Here is a 26,368-nt window from a genome sequence, read left to right as displayed (position 1 = left end):
ACTTTGTAGTCTCTGAATCCACAACATTCTGAAGGGACAGAAAGGTGGATAAAGATGGCAGAGGGACTGTATTACTTGAAGACATAATATACTTCTCCACTGACCTTTGTATCATCAGGAAATTTATCCTGTGTCTTCATCCAAATCATTATACAAATGATGTTGAAATCAGTACCAATCCATGTGACACACTACCTGTTACACCTTGCCAGCCAAGAAAATACCCAACTCTGCTTTTCCTCTGTGTCAGCCAATCTTCTATCCATGCCAATATGTTTCCCCCTATATCATGAGTTTTCATTTTCTGCAATGACCTTTGATGTTTTATATGACTGAATCTCTTCTGGCAACGTAAGTCTAGTTTATTCTACTGGGTTCCCAGCACTCCATAAAGATAACTTTCTTGGAGTTATCAAAGGACTCTACTAAATTTGTCAAATATGTTTTCCAAGGTTCCTAATCTGCTAATTGACCATTCTGCCTTGTAAATAAGTTTTTTGAAACAACTTAGGCCCCTTGGGCAATTGTAATAGCTGAGGTTCCTGCACTCCCCTCCCCTTGGTTCTGTTAACTATCTCACTTACCTATCCCACTCCTTAGCCCCGACCACTAAAGGTCTTGAGGTTTGTGATCACTTCCTGGTGCAAAGCATTTGGGAGATTTTTGTCCACGCTGATGCACATTTTGGCTTCCAAGGTTCAGACTCCAAGCCAAAGTGCTTCACGCCACACAGATGGTGCAGATGCATTTTACACTGTCATCTGTGTGCTCCCACGTGTTGCAGCCATCACACATTGCCTGCCTTACCATCCTTAATTAATTAATCATGTTTCCACATATTGTGTTCTCTTTTTAATCCCCTTTCCACATATTTTGATGATCTTGCCTCCAAGTCTGCACACTCCAGTGGTTCTCAATCTTTTTCTTTCCATGCACATACCATTTTGAGTATTCGCTATGCCATCGGTGCTCTGTGATTAGTAAGGGATCGCTTAAGGTGGTACGAGAATGGGAAGGGAAGGTTGAGAATCACTGCTCTAGACCCAATTGTTTTACTGAATATTTTGCTTGGGAAAAATTGTCATTGGCCCATTTCCTTTAGAGTTATGAAACCGTGCACATAACGAGTCAATTAGGGACGATTAAAACATTGGTCTTCAACCGTTATCTTTCCACCCACATCCAAGTAATCTCTTACTAATCACAGAGCACCTATGGCATAGGAAAAATTTAAAATGGTATGTGAGGGGAAGGAAAAAGGTTGAGAACCACTGATTTAAACCTTGGTAATGGAATAGATCTTAATTACCTACCAGAAACTCACCAAATATCTGGCTTCTTTTCACACCTCACAGCCAATAAATGTTTACTCTTTCAGAAAGGAACAGTAAACTTTGCCTACTGTTTTTTTTAATTACAGGGGGCGTTGGCTTTGGACTGTAATGATCAGGTTTCAAAAATGGGTAACTGGAAATACTATATTGCATTTTCTCTTCTCTTTTACTTTGGGTTATTTCACACACATCAATGGCTACAGGCGACAATCAGTGCTATTGAGCCCGTTATAAATTAGTTGCTTGTTATCCTCTCCAAGCCCCACCTACAACCTGCCCCTTATTGATGGGATACAGTTAGCGTCGCTATTACAGCAGAAGCTTCCATAAAATGCACTGCACGCAAAGCCTTGGCTTCCTCTCCAGCACTTCCCAAATGAGAGCAGAGAAACAGAAAAGGACAGCAAGCCCATGGGAACATCCCCAGCGGCAAATCACGCCCCCGTCACCCCCAAACTTGGAAACACATCGCTAAGCTGGCGAAATTCAGGAATTTCCCTGCCTCAATGAAGGCGGCCGGGGAACCGTCCACTCGCCGAGCGCTGGGGTTCAGGGAGGCAGCCACCTTCTCGGGGGAATTAGAGGTGGTTTCACTTGTCCCGGACATCAGCAATGAGAGCGAGCCATAGCCCATGAATGAAAGAAAGGCTAACCTCCCCCTCCTCCGACCAAATCTCATCCTTACACCCCCTTTCGGCGACACGTTGTGAAGGGTTGAACGTTCTGCTGTGTGTCCCTCTCTGGACTGTGCTGTGATGAATCGTCGGCGCTGGACTTCTAACGCGAATGCACCGGCCGCCCGGCTGCATTTGATTCAATTGCCCTGACTTGGTCCATTGTAAATAAACGACCATCTCTGCAGAGGAAGGCTGCGTCAGTCATCTCCTGACACTTTTCCCTCTTGCTTCCCTTTCTTCCCGACAAAAAAATGTGTTGACTTGACTGACAGTTGCAATATAGTTAATGAGGCCCATTCAATTCAAGGCTCTGAGCGATTCAGGATCATAATTTACTGTCGTCACGAAATTTGGTGTTTTGAGGTAGCATTATAGCGCAAACATTTATAAAACCACTTTTACAACAATAAATAAAGCAAAATACTGCACGGAAAGTAAGGCAGTGTCTTTGGTTCATTGATGGTTCAGGAATCTGATGGCAGCGGGGAAGACGCGGTCCTTGTGCCCCATTTCGAAAGCTCAAGACCCCGTTCTCCTTCAATCAACATCTGGTAAATCACAAGCCATTGTAAAATTATATCTTTTTCCAACTTGCACTATTCCTTTATTTTATTTTCCAGGTGTGGTTAACACTAAGCACACACGACTGGACTGTGTTGTGCATCAGACAGGATTTCCCAAGACTTCAGTGTGACAAAACCCTATTCAATATTTTTATCCAACCAACTCACTTCCAGTACAATGCAACTCATTTCTTTACAATAACAACTTTAAGAGGGAAAAAAAAACAAAACTCTTCAACCCAAACACCAACACTATTGAGTTAATTAGTTTTGGGCGTTGATTGTGGAATTTTAAAAAAAAGATTTTCGTTAAGACTTATAATTCTTGCAGGATGTGTCATTGTGTTTTTAAAGCCATTGCTAGTTCAGACCTTGGACTGCTGGCAACGCACGACGTTAAAACCTCCATTGAAAAGAAAGAGTGTTGCCTTACCTATGTGAATGATAGAATCACTCGCGACAGTGTCGGCACATAAGATCGAAGCCATGGACACAATCAGAGCGGCGAAAACTTCCATGTCCTCTCCACTCTCAGTTGAAGACAGCCGAGATTCACTGCACCGTGGACATAGCGTGAAATGGAACTATTTGGGTCCAAATGTATTGATGAATTAAAAGGTCTTGATTGAAACGCCTCATTCCTTCTTTGACAACCCACTTCTAGAACTTTGCTTGCATTTTTGACAATAACGTGCCCCTCGATTTCACTCTTCTAGCACCAAGGGACGGGGGCAGACCCAACTACAGCAAATGCCTGCGCGATTCAAGCAGGGCAGGCTCCTTACTTCCCGGCTCGCTGTTCATCTTGCAGACTAAAAGGTCTTTTCACCGCGATCGAGTCGGTGTCAGGCAGCAGGGCGAAAACAATCCACGAGACCCCGAAAAAGAGAAAGCCAGAGCACGATCCCCACCTGCAGAGGGTCCGCCGAGTCCTCTCGGCGCTCCGCTCTGCTCCCAGCAATTGTTGGGGAGCTGGATCCTGCCAAGGCGACGCAGGGTGCGAGGCACCTCGATCTCCTCCACTGATTGTGCGACGGCGCAGCTGGAGGAACGGTCAGAACACGGGGCTCCGGGTAGCCGGCGGGCACCTCGCCCTGAGAGGCACTGACTGCCAGTACCTTGAACGGGCGGTGGGGAAACGGACGTGATGCAGCATTCTCCGGAATAGTGCAAGCAGAAATGCCTTGGGTTCATCTAAAACTCGTCACGGGTTGTTAACAGCATGGCAAACTAGCTTCTTCTGAAAACGCCTCCCGTGCGTTGGTGAGCCCAGAAGATGTTTGTACTAACGCCTTGAATTCATCCTCCTACTTGGATGAGTTACAGTTCAAATAGGGGGGGGGGGGGGGGGCGTAAGAGATCAAAAACAACGCTAAATGCCTTGAGCAATGTTGCAATCCCAATTGCATCTGGGATCGCAGGCACGCTGATGAAAAGAGACAGCAACTTAGTAACTGGGGGGGGGGGTTCTGTTGCACTAATGGGGGGGTTGGATCAATTGCTGAATCTGCTCTTTTGATCCGGCTTCCCGCTGATATCATCTGAAAATACTCTCTAAATAAATGAAAGACTGTACTCCTTTCTATCGTGTTGGCAGGGGAGGAACGAGCCCCAAAAGTCATGCAGGATGGAGTGCCCAAACTGGGACATTCAACCACGTCTCCCTGTTAAGAGTTGGTTCGCATTATTCCGGCCAAACTCCAATTTAGCACCGAGACATATCAAACACCAGCAACTTTTCATTCCATGTCTGCAGTGCAATAATAATCAGCCCACTCAGAGAACTGGTTTGAATTCACCCTTCAAAGATGTGGCGCCTGGGAGGAGTGAGAAAGATCAGACCTAGCTCTTGGTCTGTCAATTCGTTAGCCAGCAAAGCGGCCGGTAATCATCTAAAAAGGGTAAAATTCTACAGGTCGGCATGCAGTTCCAGCATTCTTCGGCACAGATCATTCGAGTTGGCCATCGACAATTAAAGTGGTTCCAGAACAGGAGGTCATGCACGCTGAGCAGCGAGAGCAATGGAGCAGGTGATTGGCCCTGGCGCTCAACTCCTCTCGTCAAAAAGAAAGCAAATCAATTCGTCTCACGGGTGTCAAAAGCCAGAAACCACCATTTGAAGGAGAAGGGGAAGAGATTGAAAGAGGATATATACAGGTCCTTCTTTCATAGAGTGATGGAAATACAATGACTACGTTTAAAGAGGGATTTAGATAAGCATTTGAATAGGCAAAACAGACCAGACCGCCCTAATCCCAAATAGGATGAGTGTCGATGAGCAAAGAGTCAGCATGAATTTACTGGGCTGAAGGGACCATTTCTGTGTTGGACAAGTCCATGACTTTGAGATTTAAATGATTGTATCCCTCCATCCAAAAAAAAATCCAGGAAAATAAGATTTAACAACAAAAATTCAAATATTTTCGTGATTATATTTTAATCACACCCTTGAATTAACTGGAGCATGAGCATTTGTGGAGGATACCAGTTGAGAAACTGTTTGACTCAAGAGAAAGGAAAGAGCATACCTTTAAAAGCAAGTAGTAAATCAACAATGTGTCGGGTTTTGTTGCACAATTTTAGGTTCTAAAGTTACTGGTAATTTCCCTGGAAACATCAATGGATAGTCTGTTTATTTATTTTGCCTTAAGCTTTCCCATGGTGAGAGTATGCAGTAAATAGGTTTGTGGATTAAAATCAGCTTTGTCTGGTGGCATTGGTGGAGCCGGATTCAATCCTGACATTGATTGTTGTTGGAGTGGAGCTCAGATGTTACATCTGGGTCCTCAAGTTTCTTCTCATGACCCAAAAAATGTGAGCTGCCCATTGTAAGTTGCATCTGGTGTGTCAGTGAATTGGTGGAATATTAGCGGGGAAGTAAAGGAATTCTTCAATTGGGATTAATGTAGGCTTTGTGTAAATGTTGGGTTGAGGTGGACTGAAGAGCTGGTTTCTGTGCAATATTGCTCATTCTTTCTCTCTATTAGATTGTTTTTCCTCCTTGGGGGTATGGTATGGCTGCATTCTTAGTCCCCTGCTCTACTCACATTACATCTATGACTGTGTGACTTGGTATGGCAACAACACCATCTACACATTTTCTGACAGTAACATGGTCATGGGTTCTATAAAAAGGGCTGATGAGTCAGCATACAGAAGGGAGATTGAAAACTTAGCTAAATGGTGCACCAACCATAACCTTGCACTCAATATCACCAAAAACAAGGAGCTGATTATTGACTTCAGGAAGGGAAAACCAGAAGTGTGTGATCCAATGATTACTGGGGGTTCAGAGAAGGAGAGGGAGTCACTATCTTGGAGGATCTTTCCTGGTGCCAACACTCTAATGGCATCATGAAGAAAGCACATCAGTGCCTCTGCTTCCTCAGGACTTTGTGGACATATGGTAAGACATTGGAACCCCTGAAAAATTTCTACAGATGTGTGGTGGAAAATGTGCTGACGAGATGCAGAATAGTCTGGTATGGGGACACCAATATCTAAGAGCATAAACCCCTCCAAAAGGTAGTGGACATGGCCCAAGACATCACAGGCAAAGCCCTGCCCATTACTGAGAACATCTACAGGGAATGCTCCCTTTGGAGTGCAGAAGCAATCATCAAGGATCCAAACCACCAAGCACATGTGTTATTCTCACTGCTACCATCAAGAAGGAAGCATAGGTGCCACAAGACTCACATCTCCAGGTTCAGGAACAGCTGAGCTCTCCATCATCGGACTCCTCAACAATGAACTCAATCAGGGACTCATTTAGATACTCTTACACTTTATTGATCCTTTTCCTTCTCTAAATTGTAGTTTGTTTTCATTTCTTTATTTGTTTACATGTGTACATTGTGTGCAGTTTTTTTGCACTCCCAGTAAGTGGTGATTCTGCCTCGCCTACAGGAGAAAGAATTTCATGGTTATATGTGATGTCATGTATGTACTCTGACAATAAATCTGAAATCAAACTCTTGAATGTTTGTTTTGTCAGATAATCTAGCTGTACATATGTACTTGGATTCCTTAGAAACCCAATCCAAGGAGGATTAGGAGGCCATTGAAAGTCTTTAACACCAATTATTTGCATAGCTATAGCTAATCATTGCTGGAATATGTCACCAATAAGAAATGGTAATATTGAAAAAAAATCTCTTACAAGCATTCATGGATGCAAAGGAAAACAAATTAATAAAGAAGAATGACTGAACACTTATTCAAGGTATTGGTTTACAGAAGAAAGAGATAAGGGTCCAAATTAGGAGAAGGAATTTCACTACAAAATGTTAAAGTGGTTGTTGACATTATTGTTAATGGATGAGAAAAGAGAGTGGGTGCATAAATTTTCAGTGTTAGAATTATGGAGCTCTCCAAGACACATTGAACTCATGGAGACACACTGGAGTCTGCAGATGCTGAAATCTTGAGCAACAAACAACCTGATGCAGGAACTTAGAAGGTCGAACATCATCAATGGGCGATAAGATATGATAAATGGTTGTGCCCTGAAACACTGATCGTTCCAAGGTCACTGACCTTGAAGGGCTCATACCCAAAATATTGGTCATGTATCTTTATTTTTGCTATATAAAATACACCGTTGAACCTGCTATGTTTTTCCAGCATTGTGTTTTCACTTCAACCATGGTGTCTGTAGATTTTTGTATTTTAATTCCTTTTTTTTTTGTCCTCTGATACCATTCAACCCATTGAGTTCCACCAGCAGATTGCTTGTTGTATACAGAGATGATGACAAGCAAAAATCAAAGAGGAAGTCTGGAGTAACACATACAGAATGAGGATGCTACTGCCACTAGAACATTGTGCAGGATTGGATAGGTGCAGCTGAACATTAAATGAGCTGGAATTGAGAATGTAAGTCGATTCACCTTTGGAGCAATGAAGAAATCACGTCTGGAAATAAAACAGTTTCAACACCCAGTGGACCAAAGCAGGGATAGAGGTGAGCAAACTTAGAGACAATTCACAGAATATGTCAGTAAAGGAATCATCGTGGGAGAAGCTGCTGGCTGCAATCTAATAGGAATCCCACAATTGATTTATTTCTTATCTATCATTGAACATTGCAAGCTTATGGACCCCCAACATCTCAAATGTATATTCTGGTTGGGGGAAGAATAAAATCTTGGCTAAATAGTGCACTAACAACAACCTTACACTCAATGTCCCCAAAACCAAGGAGCTGATTGTGAACTTTTGGAAGGAAAACCAGAGGTATACGATTCAGTGATTTTTGGGGGTGGAGCGCGTAAGCAAATTTCTGGAAGCCACTATCTTGGAGGTCCTTTCCTAGAGTGAAAAACAAAAGTCTGCAGATGCTGTGATTGTGGTAAAAATCACAGAAATGATGAAGGAACTGAGCAAATATCGCGCCGGAGCCATTCCTCAAGGTACGAGTTTTTTTTTTTAAAATCAGGAAGCTGCCTGAATTGAAAGGCTGGTGAGAAGGAAAGAAAGAGAAGAGGCAGGAGTACCGACCAACAGACAAAAGGAAGTAATTGAATATGGAGCAGAGGACAGGAGAGAAGAAATGTGAAGTGATTGGGGAAAGGTGGGGGTTTGGCTCTGTGAGGCCAGAGCTGAGGGTAAGGACACAGAGATAAAAGGGAAGAGAGAGAGGGAGAGAGATAGAAATTGAGGAAAGGAGACATAGGGATAGAACAGAGGGATGGGAGGTGAGGTGGGCTAATGGAAACAGGAGAAGTAGATGTTAATGCCGTCCAGTTGGAAGATACCCAAATAGAATATTCCTCCAATTTGCAGGTGGCTTCAGCCTGACAGTGCATGATACCATAGACAGACATATCAGCAAGGAAAAGGCAGGCAATTGAAATGGGCATCCACTGAGAGATCCTTGCTATTGTGGAAGTCAGAACAAGGTGCTCAACGAAGCAAATCCTAGTCAGTGTGCAATCCTTCCAATTTAAAAGAGAATGGAGGACTGAATGCAGGAGATGATGCCTGCATAATCACAAGTGAAGTGTTGCTCCACTTGGAGGACTGATTGGAGCCCTGAATGGTGATGAGGGAGAAAGTGTGGGTGCATGGACCACCTCCTGTGGTCACAGGAGTAGGCGCCAAGTGGGTGACTGGTGGGAAGGGAGGAGAAGATGGGGAAATATGGAGGAAAGCAAACAGGGGACTAGAGGGGAAGATCAGTCTGGTGGTGGAATCATGGAAATGGTGGAAGGTGATATGTTGTTTGCAGAGCTTAGTAGAGTGGTAGGTGATAATAAGGGGAATCCTGTCCTTGTTGTGTATGGGGTGGAGGGGGCCAGATCAGAAATACAGCTAATGGAGTATATGTGGGTGAGGGCCAAGTTGATGTTGGTAGCAGGGAAGCCATGTTTTTTGAAGGAGGTCATATCAGGTGATCAGGCAAGAAAGATCTCGTCCTGGGTATAGATGCAATGGAGATGGAGGAACTGGAATAAAAGAATGGAATCATTATAGGGGGAGGGTGTGAAGAGATGTAATCAAGGTAGCTGTGGGAGTTGATGGCTTCAAAGAAGATGCCTGCTGATAGTGTCTCCCCTGAGATGGAGACAGAGAGTTCAAGCAAGGGGAAAATGTTGCTAGAGATGGAGCAAATGAATTTGAGGTTGAGGTGGAAGTAGAAAAAGTCAACAAGCTTGAGGTCAGGTGGAAGTTGGGGGAAAACTCAAGAATATAATCATGAAGAAAGCACATCAGTGCCTACACTTCTTCAGGAGTTTGCAGAGGTTTGGTATGACACTGGAAACCTTGGCAAACTTCTACAGATGTGTAGTCCAAAATGTGCTGTGGCCTGATATAGGGGCTTTACCTCAGAGCGGAAATGCCTGCAAAAGGTAGTGGACACAGCCTAGCACATCACAAGCAAAACACTCCCCACCGTTGAGAAAGCTGCCATTGGAGAGCAGCTAGGATCCACACCACCCAGTACATGCTCTGTTCACGCTGCTGCCATTAGGAAAGAGGTCTAGGTGCCACAAGACTCACACCACCAGGTTCAGGAACAGCTGCTCCCCGTCCACCATCAGACTCCTCAAGGACAAACTCAATCAGGGACTCACTTAAGGTCTCTTCCTTTACATATTATTTATTACTGAATATTTTTTTCTTCTGAATTGCAGTTTTCTTGCATCTCTTTCTTTGTTTAAGTTTCTCTCTTTTGTATCTTTTCTTGCATGCAGTTTTTTTGTTCAACTGATAAGTAGAAATACTGTCCGACATGCAAGAAAAAGAATCTCAGGGTTGGATGTGATTTCATGAATGTCTTTGGCTTGGCTTCGTGGACGAAGATTTATGGAGGGGGTAAAAAGTCCACGTCAGCTGCAGGCTGAATGTACTCTGACATTAAATCGCAAGTTCAACTTTAATTTTGTTTTGATATTTCAATGAATCCTTATCCTTCAGAGAAGGATTCTGTGGTGAATTACAGCCAAAAAATGTTCCAACAGGATGAGAAAATATGTTGCATTATGGAGTATGTTGTTTATAACTTTAGTGTCTAGAAATAAATCTGTTTTGTGCGTCTGAGGTGTGGAGGGAGGGAAAGAGGGCCACAAACTTTGCATACTCGAATGCGCTCAAGGAATTTAATGAGAATGGGTATTGACAGTGGATGTTTAACATTAGCTCTTCAAGAGATTGGTCAGTTGCTGAAGCTTGAAAAGGGGCAGCAATGTACCATATTAACTAGCCTAGATGACAGGACGATAAGTGAGCAGCCAATCAATTAGTGGGAATGAGCTAGATGTGCATGCCACAGAAATTTGTTGCGTGGAAAATCAACAGGCGGAAAGAGTGATAACATGAAGTGAGAGGCAGAGAGACAGTGACAAATAGACATTAATTTAGGATGAAAGATATCTCTAACAGCCTTATGAGTTAATATGTGGATCATTTCTTTAAATTGGTGAAAACCACATGCCTTGGCAACTAATATGTCTAAATGCTTTGGCCTCCATGGCAACTGCTAAAAAATCATAGGATCACGATTCAATTCCACTAAAGAGCACAAGAACATAGAAATCTAAATTGATACCCTGTGGCTATTCTAAAGGTGCTGTACTCTCAGTGATGCATCATTTTAAACTTTTATTCAGGTCCCCTTCAGCCCTTCATATCACTGTGTTAAGGAAAAGCAGGGGATTTCCATATTAATCCTTCAATAAGCAAAATTTAAAATACATTAACACCCATTTTCAATGGCCACTTTTTCATTTCTTATGGTACATCCATTGTCTGTTGGTTGTCAACTCTTGCAGTAGAATTAAAATTCAAAAGTATGTTATAAAATATTTTGGGGCATTGTGAGTTTGAGAAAGGTCCTTTGTAAATGTGAACCATATGTTTCTTTCAAAGTTATATAATAATTATTTTTATTTCAGTTTAATTGACAGATCAAGCAGAGAAACTGAAGATCAAACCATGTTACATAGTTTGAAATTTAAACTTATTAAAACAGTATGAATTTAAAATTAATTTAAAAGGTGCAAAAAAGATCATGGCAGTTATCAAGTGAAACTACTGTATATTCATGTAAATCCATCTAGCTAGCTAATGTCCATCAGAGGTTAAAAACTTCACTTAGAAGTGATTGTAGTCCAATATCCAAGCAGATGATTAACTGTATGACTTTTATCAAATTAATATTGCTTCAAGTTATCAAGGAAACAATGAATGAACAGTAAATAGCTGCTTAACCATTGTTGTCTGCAGTACAATAATTAATATTTCCAAAATTTGGCAGGTTACAACTAACCATGTGCTTGCAAGTCACATATTAAAAAAAAATCTTTGAGGTTCCTTGCATCTAAAATAGAGATACTATAAAGATATGATCTTATATATGTATTTTGTTTACATAATATTTCCTCCTTAGCAATGATTCATAACACTTGTCAATGTTTAGCTCAAACTACAACATGGCTTCTACACATTCAGCTGAATTCAGCGATGTAAATCTTTAAGTGTAATAAATCTGTGAACAGTTTAATCAGCTTAACTGAAGTCTCCAGTTCAAAAATTAATTGTGAGCTAAAATCAAGATCATGGCCGATTTAAATCAAAATTAGAAAACTTCTCGGTACTGAAAAAGAGCATGGTGAACTGATGCAATAGGTAGCAAAATTTGATCTATGAAAATTAGTTTCATAGTATCAATGTTAGCAAAAGTTTGTGTCGGTTTAAAGTTACTACTCAATTTTGACACAAGGTGGAGCACCTATCTCTTATGAGGGCCGGCTTCAGTATTCATACCTAAACTGTAAAGCAATTATAAAAATGTGGCAAATTTCCTTTTAGTGGATTTGCTAGTTTATAAGATCAATCTTCATAAAACCGAATTATTGCCATTGAAGGGTGCACTGGAACTTTATTCAAAATATCCATTTAAAATAGTGAATGAACAATTTAAATACTTGTAACGATGAATTAAAAAAAAAATCTTTTTAAAGAAAACTTGTGCTTACAGTCAACCAAATTGAATCAGTTCTTATAGGATGGTCACCACTCTCATTGACTATGGTTCGTTGTATTTAATTTGGTTAAAATGAATATTCTACCAAAATTTTTATACCTTTTTCAATCACTGCCGATAGACCATTTTGAATCAATTATTATGTCATATATATGGCAAAATAAGAAACCTAGATTGAATAAGTGGTATCTTTAGAACACTAGAAATAATGGGGGATTATCCCTGCATAATTTATGTTTTTACTACTGGGCTATAGACATAAGAAATATGTTTCTTTTGTTTCATTGTGAAAAGATGGATGAATATCATAATTGGATTGAGATGGAGTTGAAGTCCCTCAGAAGTACATCCCGATGGGAGTTATTGGGGTTATGTTTGCCTATCTCTATTCAAAAATTGGAAATTTGATAATGACACATAGATTGAAAATCTGGAATCAATTCAGAAAAAATTTCAGAATCCCGCGATTTATAGTTACAAGTCCTATAATAGCTGATTAGTTATTTCAACCAGCTGGTATTCAAGAATTGATTTTTTTAAGGTATTAATAATTTTAAACATCTTCTTGTACAGCAACGCTTTACGTCACTTCAACAATTGGGGACGATACTTAACCTATCAAATAGACATTATTTCAGATACTAACAAATTTGACATATTGTTCGCTCTAAGCTTTTAAGATTTCCTACTCTTCATGACCCAAATTTTACTGATGAACTATTCGAGTTACAATTTACTCATAAAGGCATGATATCTGCTTTATATTATAACTATTGAATAGGAAAGCAATTTCTTTCAATGAAATTAAAACTGAATGGGAGAATGATCTGAATATCTCTTTCTCAGAGGAAGAATGGACTTCAATTTTGGGCCAGATTTATGATTCATTATTGTGTCCTAGGCATAGAATTGTTCAATTCAAAGTGCTACATCATGTATATTTCTCCAAAGCAAACTTATTTATTCTGATATTAGTTCACTTTGTGACAAATGTAAAATACTTGATGCCTCCTTGTTACATATGTTTGGATGCCCTAATTTGCAAAAATATTGGACCAAAATTTTTAGAATTTTTCAACCACATTTAGGATCACTTTAGATCTATGTCCAGTAATTGCACTATTTGGTTTTTCTTAAGATAAAAATATTATTTTATCTTCTAATCAAAGACAGGTTATAGCATTCACCATTTTATTAGCAAGAAGCACAATTCTGTTAATATGGAAAGATGAGCTCCGACCTACACGTAATCAATGGCTATTAGATATTATGTCCTTTATAAATTCGGCATAATGTCATGAAAATCAAGATTTCTTTTGATAAGACTTGGGGCCCATTTATAGCTCACTTCAATATTTGACTAATTAGGTGCATTAATGAAAGACACTGGGCCTGCTTGTTTGGATCCCCTGAGGCTGCTTGTTTGGATTTAACACTGCACACAATATGAATTTTAACCTTGATTGTTGAGGGTTTGATTTTTTTCTTTTCATTTTTTTCTTACTTAGCTCAATGTATGTATTACCATTTATTAGAATTAAGTAGTATTGCTATTGTACCATATGTTATTATTTGTAAATCTGCAAATATTTCATTGGAATTTATTTACTGCTTTTTTGTTTGTTTTTCTGATAAAACTCAAAAAAAATTGTAAAAGAGTGTGGATGAACATCGAGGGCATTTAAGAGAAAACTAGAAGGTTAAAGGGTAGGGAGGGTTTAGTACTATTTTTAAAGGGATATAAGGGTCGGCACAACATTGAGGGCCGAAGGGCCTGTACTGTGCAGTAGTGTTCTATGAAGAAATGTGGCAGATGAGAAAGGAGTATCTATAAAACTGACTTATGCCCAAGTTCGGATCCAATCATGGTACAGATTAACAAATTAATAGAAATGTGGACATACACAAAAATTATGAATGAACAGACTGGCAGATATAAATGTGTTTATCTCCATTCTGCATTTAGACAAGATCTCTGTATTCAAATGGCTTCATAGACTATTTTCTTTTATCATGTGTTTGCTTAATTTAAATACACTGAAGTTTCATCAAAAATAGCCTTATTTAATGGTCTATGCCATTCGAACAAATAGTAGTCCTGGAGGTCAAACATGTGTGAAAATAATGGTTCACAAAGGACTCATTCTAGACATTCCTGGTGGTGTTTGTGTCATTTTCATGCACATACCACTGTAAATACTGTTCTCATGAAAGACATGATTAGCAATCAATTTTCTGCAAGAGTACATATCAACCACAGACAATTTCAGGAGTTCTGTGCCTCATCTTAGAATCACCTGCACTAATTGAGGTTATGGACGATATCAATGAATTAAAATTCTAAAGAGTGTCATTATTGTGCCGAAAGTACAGAGTTTAAAGAAGTTGCGGTGCAGACATGGAAGAAAGAATCACTGTGATTTTTCACATCCTGATCAAAGCATTGGACATCAGAAAAGACATTCTGTGCATTAAAGGTCTCAGAAAGCTATCCTAAAACTGAAGGAAAGCAGCTGTTTGAAATAAATAATTAATTAGGCCTCACTTTTAAAAATAGGCCTATTCTAATCATTGCCCTTGTCGCCTTTTATATTTTTAATCTCCTATCTTATGCCATGCACAAGGAATTCATTTTCCCAACAAGTCTCTTCTTGTTAAGAACATTATGGCATAGGATATCCAGCCAGAGTCGAGCAGGCTGCTGACCTTCACACATGGATGGTGCCTAATCCACGAAGTTCCTCCAGCCGCTCATTGTTTGCTCAAGATTCCAGCAACTGTCGATTCTGTGTTTCTTTAACATTACATCTTTTTTCTCATTATGATTAATCATTCATCCTTATTAAAGTTTTTTTTTCTTCTTACGATAGGTCTCCAACTGTTTGGTTCTTTGTATAGAATGCTGGCATTTCTACTAAATTCTTTTCAAAATTTATAGTTGTGTAATTTTGTTCTTTCCTCTGTTCTGACTCTTTCTATTCGTCCAGTGGTTCTCAACCTTTTTCTTTCCACTCACCTACCACTTTAAGTAATCCCTATGCCATTGGTGCTCTGTGATTAGTAAGGGATTGCTAAAGGTGGTATGCGAGTGGGAAGGGAAGGTTGAGAATCACTGCTCTAGTCCCAATTGTTACTGAAATATTTTGCTTCAGAAAAATTGTTATTGTCTTTGGAGTTATGAAACAATGCACATAAGGAGTCAATTAGGTACCATTAAAACAGTGATTTTCATACTTTTTCTTTCCACCCACATACCACCTTAAGCAATCCCTTACTAATCACAGAGCACCTATGGCATAGGGAATATTTAAAGTGGTATGTGAGTGGAAAGAAAAAGGTTGAGAATCACTGACCTATACACACATCACTATTTATTTTGTTTTTAACTCCTTTCCTATGTAAGGATAACTTGCTGTTGCAGAATCTCTACTAGTTTTCATCAGAACCAATGGCAATATGATTCAATTGCTGCCCAAGAGTTCATCCATCTAAACATAACTATCAATGGGAACATAAATCAGATAGTCTCTCATCCAAGCTACAGGTTGGAATCCCAGGGAGTGGAAGTGGTAAACCTAATTCACAAAATACCGGTGCTAGAAGGGAAATTCTGATCAGAAAATTACATGCATCTAAAATCCACTCTGAAATGCTGGTTCTAATATTGCCATTCTGCAATAACTAAATGCAACTGTAAAAAATAAAAAGAGAGGCCCACCAGTTATTTTACAGACTGATCAATTGAACCCCCTCAAACCATTGGTTCTGACTTTCATCGGGGGCATGGGTTAGTCATAATCTCTGTTCCACGGTAGGGGACCCTAAAGCTAGGGGGCATAAATTGAAGCACAGAGGATAAAAATTTAAAAGGAACTGGGACAGCTTTTTCACACAGAGGGTGGCAGGTCAGTTGAATGAAAAATTGCCAGTGGAAGTAGTTAAGTTGGGTACAAATATTTAAAAGACATTCAGACAGGTACATGGATTGGAAAAGCTTTGAAGAATATTGGCCAAATCCAGGAAAATGTGAGTGGGTTAAGTAGATAACTTATTCAGCATGGCTGAGTTGGGTGAAAGGGCCTGTTTCCATGCTATAAAATTCCATGTGTGTTGTGTTCAGCTAGAGCAGTGGTTTTCAAACTGTCCCCCTAAACTCACATTCCACCTTAAGCAATCCCTATGCCATAAGTGCTCTGTGATTGGTGAAAGGGTTAAAATGAATTGTAAGCTGCAAGTAGCTAGAAAATGTTTTTGAATTCCACGAGTATGTCTCCACAGAAACAGTATTTAAGCCACGGGTTTTTTTCTGCATGTTTAATATAAACAAGTTTAGTTTTTAATGTGCTTCAGAACCGAGGAAAAATGTAGATAGCCCAGCTAATTTATTTGACCATTCTTTTGAAGTATCAATATTTTATTGTTTGTTTTATTAACAGTTTTAAGTATAGTTTTAATTGTTCTCATCACAGAGTTTAAATAAACAGTTCAAAACTCGATGCTACTTTTGAACAGACTTTTCATTTTAACGAATCAAACAATAACATCTGCATGCTGTCCAAGCAATTATAAAGGAAAATTAGTTGCAATAATTGGTAAGGGATTGCTCAAGGTGGCATGTGAGTGGGAAGGGAAGGTTGAGCACCACTGCTTGAGACCCAATTGTTACTGACTTAATTTTCTTGAGAAAAATTGTCATTGGCCCATTTCCTTTGTCAATTAGGTACGATTAAAACAATGGTTTTTAAACCTTTTTCTTTCTACTCAGATACCACTTTAAGTAATCCCTTATTAATCACAGAGCACTTAGGGCATAGGGAACATTTGAGGTGAAATGTGAGTTTGGGGGGGGCAGTTTGAAAACCACTGAGCTAGAGGAACTTTTAAACAGACATTAAGCATCTAAGGCAACTAGTCAGATGCCGTAAGATGTGGAATGATTCCACTCAAAGTCTGAACTTACCATTCCCTAACTGTGTCAATGTTGGGCCCATTTTACACCCAGAAGCAGTACGAATTAACTTCAACCATTGTTTTCTTTGATCTTCAAGAAATATTGGTAGTTCATGTTATGAAATTTTCCATGGTCTTGATGTAATATCTGACCATCTTTTAAAATTCACATCTCACTGAGTAAGTCAAGTTACATTTTTATATCTTGGAAAATCAAGCAGATCATTTTTAAAAAATTTGTATTTTCAAAACATTAAATGTTAACATTTCAATAGAGGTTACACTGTTAGCATTCTTTGTTAATATTTGTAAACTGTTGTCATGACTGCAGAAAGGAATTCTCATGTCACTGCTTTAAGCACCCTTTCTACTTCAAATTTATTGCTGGCTGACGAGTTGTCATGGGAACATTTCTATAATTCCACTCATTTATGTGGCTCACTATCATATAAATTTAGAATACATTTCCAATGGAGAAAAAGGCAACATAAAATAGTAGATGATTGGATAATGCAGCATATAATAAACAGAAATTATTCAACACATTATCTGCTGGAATTTCCAGCATTTACTACAGGATCCTACCACCAGGCACAGTTTTTCTTCACCTCCCCTCTCGGCCTTCCACAGGGACCGCTCCCTCCCTGATTTCTCCCCACCTATCGCTTCTCTCCACCCCCCCACCCACCGGCAGCTCCTCCCTCACCGCAGTCCATGGCCCCAAAAAGGCCTTTAAAGTGAAACAACACTTCACTTATATATCTGTAAGACTTATTTACTGTATCCTGTGCTCTCTTTGTAGCGTCTCTACATCAGAGAGACCAGTCACAGATTGGGAGATCATTTTGCTGAGCATCTCCTCTCTGTCCGCAACCACAGTGGCCTCCCAGTAGCCAACCATTTCAATTCTGAGTTACACTCCCACACTCGCATGTTTGCAGGGTTGGCACCAGAATGAACATTAGAGGGGGCAGGGCATTAGGGTAACTGAGAGGGACACAGTCCAACACTTGTAAACTTGCTCAGCGGTGGGGGTGGAGCTGGTTCTGCTGATCCCTACCTACCAAACGTTAACATCCTCCACGTCTTCTGTCCCTCCAACATTGTATGGGGGGGCACAGTACCTTGCTTGGGGGGGGAATGCCCCTTCTTAGTGAAGACCCTACATGTATGTCTATGGCCTTATGTACTATCCCACCCTGACCATCCACAGATTGGAGGAACAACACATTATCCGTCTGGGCACATTAACATCGACTTCTCTGTTTTCTGTTAACCAGCTTGTTTTTTCTTTCCCCTCCCCCTTTCCTGACTTTCTATTCTCCCCTCCCTCTCCTCATCCACCTATTATCTCCTGCCTTTGGCAACCCCCCACCCCCCCTCACCGCGCCCCCCCCCATCCTGCCGGCATTCTCTCATACCTTAATGAAGGGCTCAATCCCGAAACGTTTGTTATGTATTTTTACCTTTGCGTCATAAAGGGCACTGTGACCTACTGAGCTTCTCCAGCATGTTGTGCGTTTTGTATAATAAATAGACTTCTGTAAGGTTGTCTCCTCTGTTACCGTAAAACAAGAAGAAACAGAATATTTGACTTGAAAACCAAACAACTGCAGTTGCAGGATGTTTTAAATATAAACAGAAAATGCCTGAAACCTTCTAATGTTTCAAGTCAAACAATCAAAGATTCTTCTTCAAAATCAGAAAAGTGTGCAAGTTAGTTTTAAGTTGTAGAGGGAGGAAGGAAGAAAATATATCTAATAGGGTGAGGTTGTACTGCCAAATGCAATGTTTATTGAGCTGCCTGGTGATTATATTGATGATGGAATTTAGCAGAACAGAAAAGAAACAAAAGGGCATATTAAAATTGTAAATGTAGGTTAGAGCTGTTGTTGAACCTGATTCAAGGTTCAAGGAAATGCCCAGCATATCAAGCAGTGGCTGTGAAGAGCATTAATATTACAGATTCAGTACTGCAGATTCTGGCCAGTTCTGGTGCAATGGAAAAGGTGCGATCCCTGATATTGTTGAATGCAAAAAGCATGGCGACACTGCCAGAACTGCTGTAATGGAAGTGCTGCCTCTGGCTCAACTGCTAAGTCCTACTGCCAACAGCTCCATATAGGCTTTAAGTGGCCTGTTAAAGGAGCCGATGATGCAGTGAAATCCTGCAACTGCAGTAGTCTGCACTCAAGATGGCGGCACCTGTGCTTAGCAGCAACAATGAGGGGTTGTAGACTGCAGGGAATAGCAGACAGCTCAGGACACCAAAAAACAGGGAGAACACCCCCCCCCACTCCAACCTCAGAGAGGAGAAGCAGAGGAGACAACCTTACAGAACAGTGACCATTGGCAGCGAACCAATGAGGGGCTCAGTGGCTGAGGGACCCATACAGGTTGCAGGTGGTGTGGATGGGAGACATGCATGGGCTTTCGGCTGTTGGAGTCTGCCACAAGGGGACCAGGTATTGGAGCCAGGATTCAAGAGGGTGCTGAGGGCAAGCAGGGCTCCCAAAGTGTCTCAGGTACTAAAGACTTCCTGATTGTGTCAGAGGGTTGGATCTGGAGCTTGGGTTGCCGATAGATCGAATAGCAGTCAATGTGGCTGCAGAAGGACTGGAGATGAATCCACTCAGTGACTCTTCTGCTTCTCTTTTTCTCTTACTGTAAAGGCATCAGGCTATAGTGTGGATTGTGGAGAGAATGTGGATTGAGGAGGGTCAAGTGAGTTCTCTGTCTGGTCCCTAGTCAGAAGTTGCATCACCTGCCAATCAAGTTTGGACTTTGCCCACCCATTAGTGCACACCTGATCCTTTAAATTACTTAATGATTACCTGGGCCAGACTCCCCACCTTACTGCACTTTAAAAGCCAATCACGAGCAGCAGATCATTCTCTTTTCTCCTCGGTCCTGGCTACAAACTCTGCTCTATGCCAGGTTACAAACTGTGGACATCATTGGAGGTGTCGACGGTAAGGTATGTGCTACACTGAGAGTGGGACCATAGAATTGTGTGGGAATACTTAGCATTGCATTCCATTAGAACAGGGAGCCAACATTACACGTTGAACCCCCTGTATAGTAAGAGTGTGCTAGTTAATGAATGTTACTGCACGTGTGTTGGAGAGAGAGTAAGCAATCACTGATATCAGAGATCGCTGTATCCGATGTGGCTGCTTATATTGTTTCAAGTACCAAGAGCTGTTTTGTATCTTCTTGGTTACTCTTCTCCGTGTGTGCAACCTGTGTCTAGGCTCATTTCTCTATGAACTCACCGAACCGCACTGGATTACACATAACATAAGCCCACACTAATGATGACTCTTTGTCTGCTGTAATTTTGTGTCATATTACATATTAAGTAATATTACATGACAATAAAGGAATCTTGAGGTCCAAAGGTTACAAAGTGCCCAGATAGAAGACAAAATGCTGTTCCTCAACATTACACTGGGTCTCAATGAAGTTAATGCTAGGAGGCACAGAGAGACAGATCAGAGTGGGAGAACAGGCCCCTGAAACGTAAAGGTCTCCCCTCTGGAGCGATGGAGGTGCTCCATTAATAATTTGGTTTGGCCAACCTCTCTGATGTAGCAGTGATGAACAAACTATGGATTGTGGCAGAGATCACAACCACCTTGAATGATCCTGAAACCTAACCACAAAGGGTAGAGCTCTCTCAGTGAGGGTGAAGAATAGAGTTTGAGTGTTGGATCTTTAAATCAGATAGTTTCAGCAGAAGCTCCGTAAAACCAGAGAAAAGATCTGACCTTTTTCAGATGGAATGAAAATCTTAATGTCTCTATTGCATTATTGTTTCTACACATATAACTTAGAACAGAAAGCATTTACACATATATAAAATTGGGGTAAATTTTCAATAAATGGAAGTAAGATGGCTTTGATGAAGAATTGTAATCAGTGAAGATTATGTGACACACAGAAGATATTCTATGAGCATGTGAGGCGAGTTATTTTCAGTTCAGTAACAAGGTGTAAAGTGCTACATGTGCTCAGAGCTTACCTTTTTAACCAAAGCTGCTTGAAATTCAATACATTTCTGTTGCTTGAAATCACCACATGTTGAGTTAAATTCAAAAAGAAATCACAGAAATGCTGGAGGAACACAGCAGGTTTCGTAGAGTCCATGGGAGGTAAGGATATATTTGAGCTTGAGCCCTTCTTCAAGGCTAAATTTCAGGCACTTGTATCCTTTCAAGAAAATAAATATCAGCACTGTGGATCATGTACAAGAACTGGGATGTTGGCACAGGACCTGGCCCAAGATGATATTCTGTTTTTAAAAAAAAAAAATCAACCACCTGCTAACTTACTGGGGTGATTTGCAAATTGCTGCAGAAGACTGGAGGTGAGATCGATGGAAGGAAGGCTGATGAATACGATTTGGGTGAATGGACACTTAATAAGTCAAAGCAATTGTGCAGAGTGGAAGCATGAATAATGATGATCAGAGTGTATCAGAAAAGACTGAGAACACTAACAGAGGGTCAGACAGGGAAAAAATGGTAAAAGGACAAAAATGAAAGTCTCTTTATCCGAGTCCTTGCTGCATTCACAATAATTAAAGGCTCAAATGGAAATAAATAGGCATGCTTTGACAATGTAATATTACTGAAGCCCGGTGCTCAGTTTTCTGCGGCAATTGAAATTTTAGAAAGAGAGGAAGAAAAGGTGAGGTACTGCTGCGATCAGCGCAATGTTTTTGGCCTCAAGGATTGAGATGCAGAATCAGTCTGGGTGAAAATAAGAAATACAAGGAGCAGAAGTCTGAGTGGGAATAGTCTTTGGGTCCCTTAATCTTAACTCACACCATTGGATAGAGTGAATGGATTGGGTGAAAAATAAGAAATAATGTGCACTTGTGAAAAAGCTCTAACTACATTAACTGTGGGTGAGTTTAATCTTCATATTAATGCACAAATCAAATTGACAAAGATCTTTTAAATCCATGAATTGTATTGCAGATACTCTTAGACAATCTATGATCAGGAAATAAGCTATTTTAAATTTGGTCATGTGTAATGTGACAGAATTAATGAACAAACTCCCCATGAGAGAGTAATCATAATAAGGGGAAATTTTATGCTGAGCTCGAGAAAATTCTTACATTTAAATGGAATCATTTAAATGAAAACAAGGCTGGCTGTAGTAGAAGGAAATGGATTTGAAGTAACAACTCAAAATAAGGAGAAAACAGACTGTTGAGGAAATCATTCACTTATTTCCAAAAAGATCCTCCTCCATTGAGAAATGAAGGTGCTAAGGGACTCATTCATGGCTAACAAAAGTTAATGATAGTGTCACATTTGAGGTAAATGAAGTGGTAAGCCAAAACTTGGGAAAAGTCTATAAACTAGCCAAGGATGACCAAAATGGTAATAAAGAGTGAAAGTGAAGTAGTAAAAAAAAACTAACATTTTCTACAATATACAAAAAGAGAACAGTTAACTATTCATTGGTTAAAAAGAGGATGGCACATGAAAATTAATAATAACATTAATAAGGAAATGGAAGAGAGAAACCAATATTTCGAATGTGTTTTCACAAAAGACATAACAGCATCCCAAAAATCAAGGTTCAAGGTTCATTTTGTTGTCACTTAAAAAAAGATTTAAAATGTAATGTACATGATGAGGCAAACAAAGAATCACCATGAGTTGCCCAGCGCCCTTTACAGTATGAAAGAAAGAGAAGCAAAAGTGAGTTCCTTCAGAGAGTGTCCATAGATTTGCCCCCGGGGTTCCTGCAGCCTCTTCAGCCAAACCTATGTTTTTTTCAAACATAAAACTGACGTTTTTTTCCTCCCCATCATCAATTATCACACCTACCTTCCAGAGTGGCCATTCACATTAGAATGACCAGAACGCCAAAAATTCGGATCTCGCCATGCATTTACACTAAATAACTGAAGTGCGGTATTTTTGGTCCACATTGGGTTGCCACTGTGTCAACTGTATCGTTCAAGCTACGTGTGACGTACAGCATCAGACATCATCAATAGCGTCCCATTGTTGCTGCCAAATGCCTGGAGTTGTGTTTAGACTGCAGGCGTTCTGTGAAATTCTCTAGATGTCCAGGAGGTAAAATATCATTCTGATATTTTATCTCCAGTACTTTTTACAGACTGCTTTCCGGAATTTTGGAATAATTTTCTGTAACACAGCACTGTATATATAAAAAAAACCAGACTCTTCTTGTATTCATTCACAGGAAGTGATCAAGGTCAATAATGAATGCCTGTTCCTACTTACTGATGAACTGAGAGATACACTTGCCTATTTCAGGAGAAAGGGTTGTAGGTCAGGTGTTGTACAAAGGCTGACCGGGTAAAGAAAGTTGTGATAGATGTCCCAAAAGACATTAATGCACCAGTTAACATTTTACAACAATCTGATAGAATTGATTTAATTATTGAACTTAAATTCAGCGTTGAGCTGCTGCCTTACAGTGCCAGCTATCAGAGTTCAATCCTGACCATTGCTGGTGTCTCTGGAATTTGTATGACTTCACACTAAATGTGATAGCTTCCTCTGGGGGTTGTGATATCCTCCCACATGTGCAAGTAGATTAACTGGCTCCTCTCAGTGTAAGTAAATGGTAAAAGTATAAAAGCGAATTTGATGGGCATGTTTGGAAGAAACAAGTTGCAGTTCTACAGAGAAATAAGAAGGGAAATTGGAATCCTGGTGCTGGAACATATTAGCTTCTGCCTGAGCGGCCACATGGATCCATTTCAATTTACCTACTGCAGCAACAGATATACAACAGATGCCAATTCACTGGCTCTACTCAAAGCCCTGCAATACCTGGATAGCAAAGATGCATACATCAGGAAGCTCTTTATTGACTACAGTTTGTCATTCAACACCATTATTGATAGGGTCTATCAATAGCCATGAAGTCGAGAGCATGGAATGATAGGCTTTAATAAACACAAGACTTTGGCTAGCCCAGATCCAGGTATTGAATGCCGGAAGGGGGGAGGAGGTCGACTTTTATGGCCAGGACATAAGGGGAGGAGAGATAGGAGATGAGTCGCTAGTGGGCGGGCCAGTCTCATACATACAACTGCAGGTAGGGAATAATGTACAAGAAGAAAATATATCACTACAATTATCCCCTCAAAACTGATCAGCAGACTCCCAAGACCTGGGCTGCAATGCCCCACTGAGTAATTGGATTCTGGATTTCCTAACCTCCAGACACAATTCGTGAGGATTGGTAAAAACATCTCCACAATCTCCATCAGAACTGGAGCACCACTGGAATGTATTCTTAGCCCTCTGTTCTACTCAGATTTCAGGGTCGCATGGCTACCATAGCAGTTAGTACCACACTGTTACCACACCAGTGATCAGGACATGGGCTCAAATCCCGTGCTGTCAGTAAGAAGTTTGTGCGTTCTTCTTGTGTCTATGTGGGTTTCCTCAGTGTGCTCCAGTTTCATCCCACCATTCAAAACATAGTGGGATTGAGGTTAATTAGATGTAATTGGGCAGCACAGACTTGTGGGCTGAAACGGCCTGTTACTGTGCTCTATGTCTAAATTTTAAAAGAAGAGCAGCAGCAATAATCAAGTATCAACATCACCCATAAAATCAACATCACCCAGGACATGCTCTGTTCTTACTGCTACCATCAGGAAGAGGTATAGATGACACAAGACTCATACCACCCAGTTCAGGAACTGTAGCTACCACTCCGCCATCAGGCTCCTCAACACAAACTCAATTAGAAAATCATTTAAGGGCTCTTACTTTGAACATTAATTATTATTGCATATTTGTTTCCTGCATTGTACAGTCAGATTGCATACATTTCTGGAGTACAGTCTTTGCACTACCAATAGGTAGAAATACTGCCTGGCCTGAGGGAAAAAGAACTTCAGGGTTCTATGTGATGTCATGTGTGTACTGATGATAAAGTTGAACTTTGAATTTTGCTATGCTGCATGTCAAAATAAATAAATAATAAACTCTCCAGCTGCTGCGGTGATACTTGAATTCATGTCTTGGGCCATTAGTTTTGAAAGAGCTAACTGAATACAGCTCTGCAGTAATCCATATATCATTTAGTCAGGATTAAAGAAAGACATTCTGCACCAAAATAGTTTTGATAATGACAAACTTCACCTGAAAAGTTCTGACTTAATTGAAGGCATTAGAGACTGGTGATCCCCAGGGGAGCAGAATGTCAAGAAAGCTACACCAGACCTAATTAATTGCAATAAAGAATGTTGAAGTCACCCGCAGTTCTAAATTTCTTGTTTTGCAATTGTTCACACAACTGCTTGAGGAGACTTCTTTCATCTGGATGCATTTAAAGAAGAAAAGCAAAGCCACAATAGGTGACAGAACAGCCATGTGACCATTGGACTGGGAGACAATGGAGATGGGAAATCCCACTTTTCATGTGCACAGAAGTCTGTATAATTACATCATAAATGAACATTGGATTTGAATTATGCCAGACGCACATGCAGCCTTTTCATCAATGTTGATATTTGTATCCAGACATTAGGTCCATAATTGTTGACCTCCCTTATTTAAAAACAGACTGACTTGGAGCACTGCCATGAAAAATAAAATGATTCTGGAGGCACAAAATCTACAACTACGTTAAGGACAATTTTTTTCAGATTGAGCACGTTCTAAAAGTTACATCCCACTGATCATCATCTACCTAAAATAAACGGACAGGGACAGCTAAGTTATGAAATCCTGAAAGCTGAAAGGTCTCTGCTTGACTTTCAAACAAACCTCGAAGTGTCCAGGCTATTTACCAAGGACTCAGAAAAGCACCCAGCATCTTTTGACTCATCTGAGCAAATATTTGTGTTATCTTATAGGATCTTTCCTTTGATCCAGTTACAATTTTTAAGGATGCTAAAATGCCACTGATTTCTCATGTGTCATAAATTCCCAAATGACACACATTTATGAGGCTCTTGCTTGATTCTGGTGTAATGGGAATGTAATGAGCAGTGGGTGCGAATGAAGTGCTAAGTCTTGTACATGTATATTAATTATGTACTTATTTTTATCCTGATGGAGAGTTAAAATTTCTCCTCAGATGTCCAACAATAATCTCAGTTTTTAAGATCACAGATATCAGTTTTGAAAGATATGAAATGTTTAATGATGTACTCCCAAATATTTGAGGGACTTATACCCATTTTATTAGTACATATTAAAATGTAGTTTCTGTCAATCAAATGTTTGTTGCAGACACAGTTTTTCCATATCGAAAGGCTTATTTTTTTTTCCGCCTTTACCCGGCCCTCCCCACCAAGTTTATTTACATTTAGAGATCTTCCTCTCACACTGAGTCAGG

General features: G+C 40.2%; 1 protein-coding gene across 4 annotated transcripts in view; it reads right to left on the bottom strand.

The window, feature by feature from the left end:
- LOC138743380 (glutamate receptor ionotropic, delta-2-like) overlaps positions 1–18,457 on the bottom strand; it is a 338,391-nt gene extending 319,934 nt beyond the window's left edge. For 3 of the 4 annotated variants that reach the window (XM_069898668.1, XM_069898669.1, XM_069898673.1), the window contains exon 1: positions 3,008–3,850. In XM_069898668.1, the coding sequence (XP_069754769.1) occupies positions 3,008–3,092 (85 nt within the window). In that variant the 5' untranslated portion in view covers positions 3,093–3,850. Of the gene's footprint in view, positions 1–3,007; positions 3,851–18,435 lie in introns of those variants that run through there. The other variant, XM_069898672.1, reaches the window with a different exon arrangement.
- Positions 18,458–26,368: the final 7,911 nt, after the last annotated feature.

Source organism: Narcine bancroftii, chromosome 9, assembly GCF_036971445.1.
Source record: "Narcine bancroftii isolate sNarBan1 chromosome 9, sNarBan1.hap1, whole genome shotgun sequence".
Taxonomy (NCBI): Eukaryota; Metazoa; Chordata; class Chondrichthyes; order Torpediniformes; family Narcinidae; genus Narcine; species Narcine bancroftii.
Note: the sequence above shows the minus strand (reverse complement) of the source record. Positions and strands in the feature narration are given on the sequence as shown.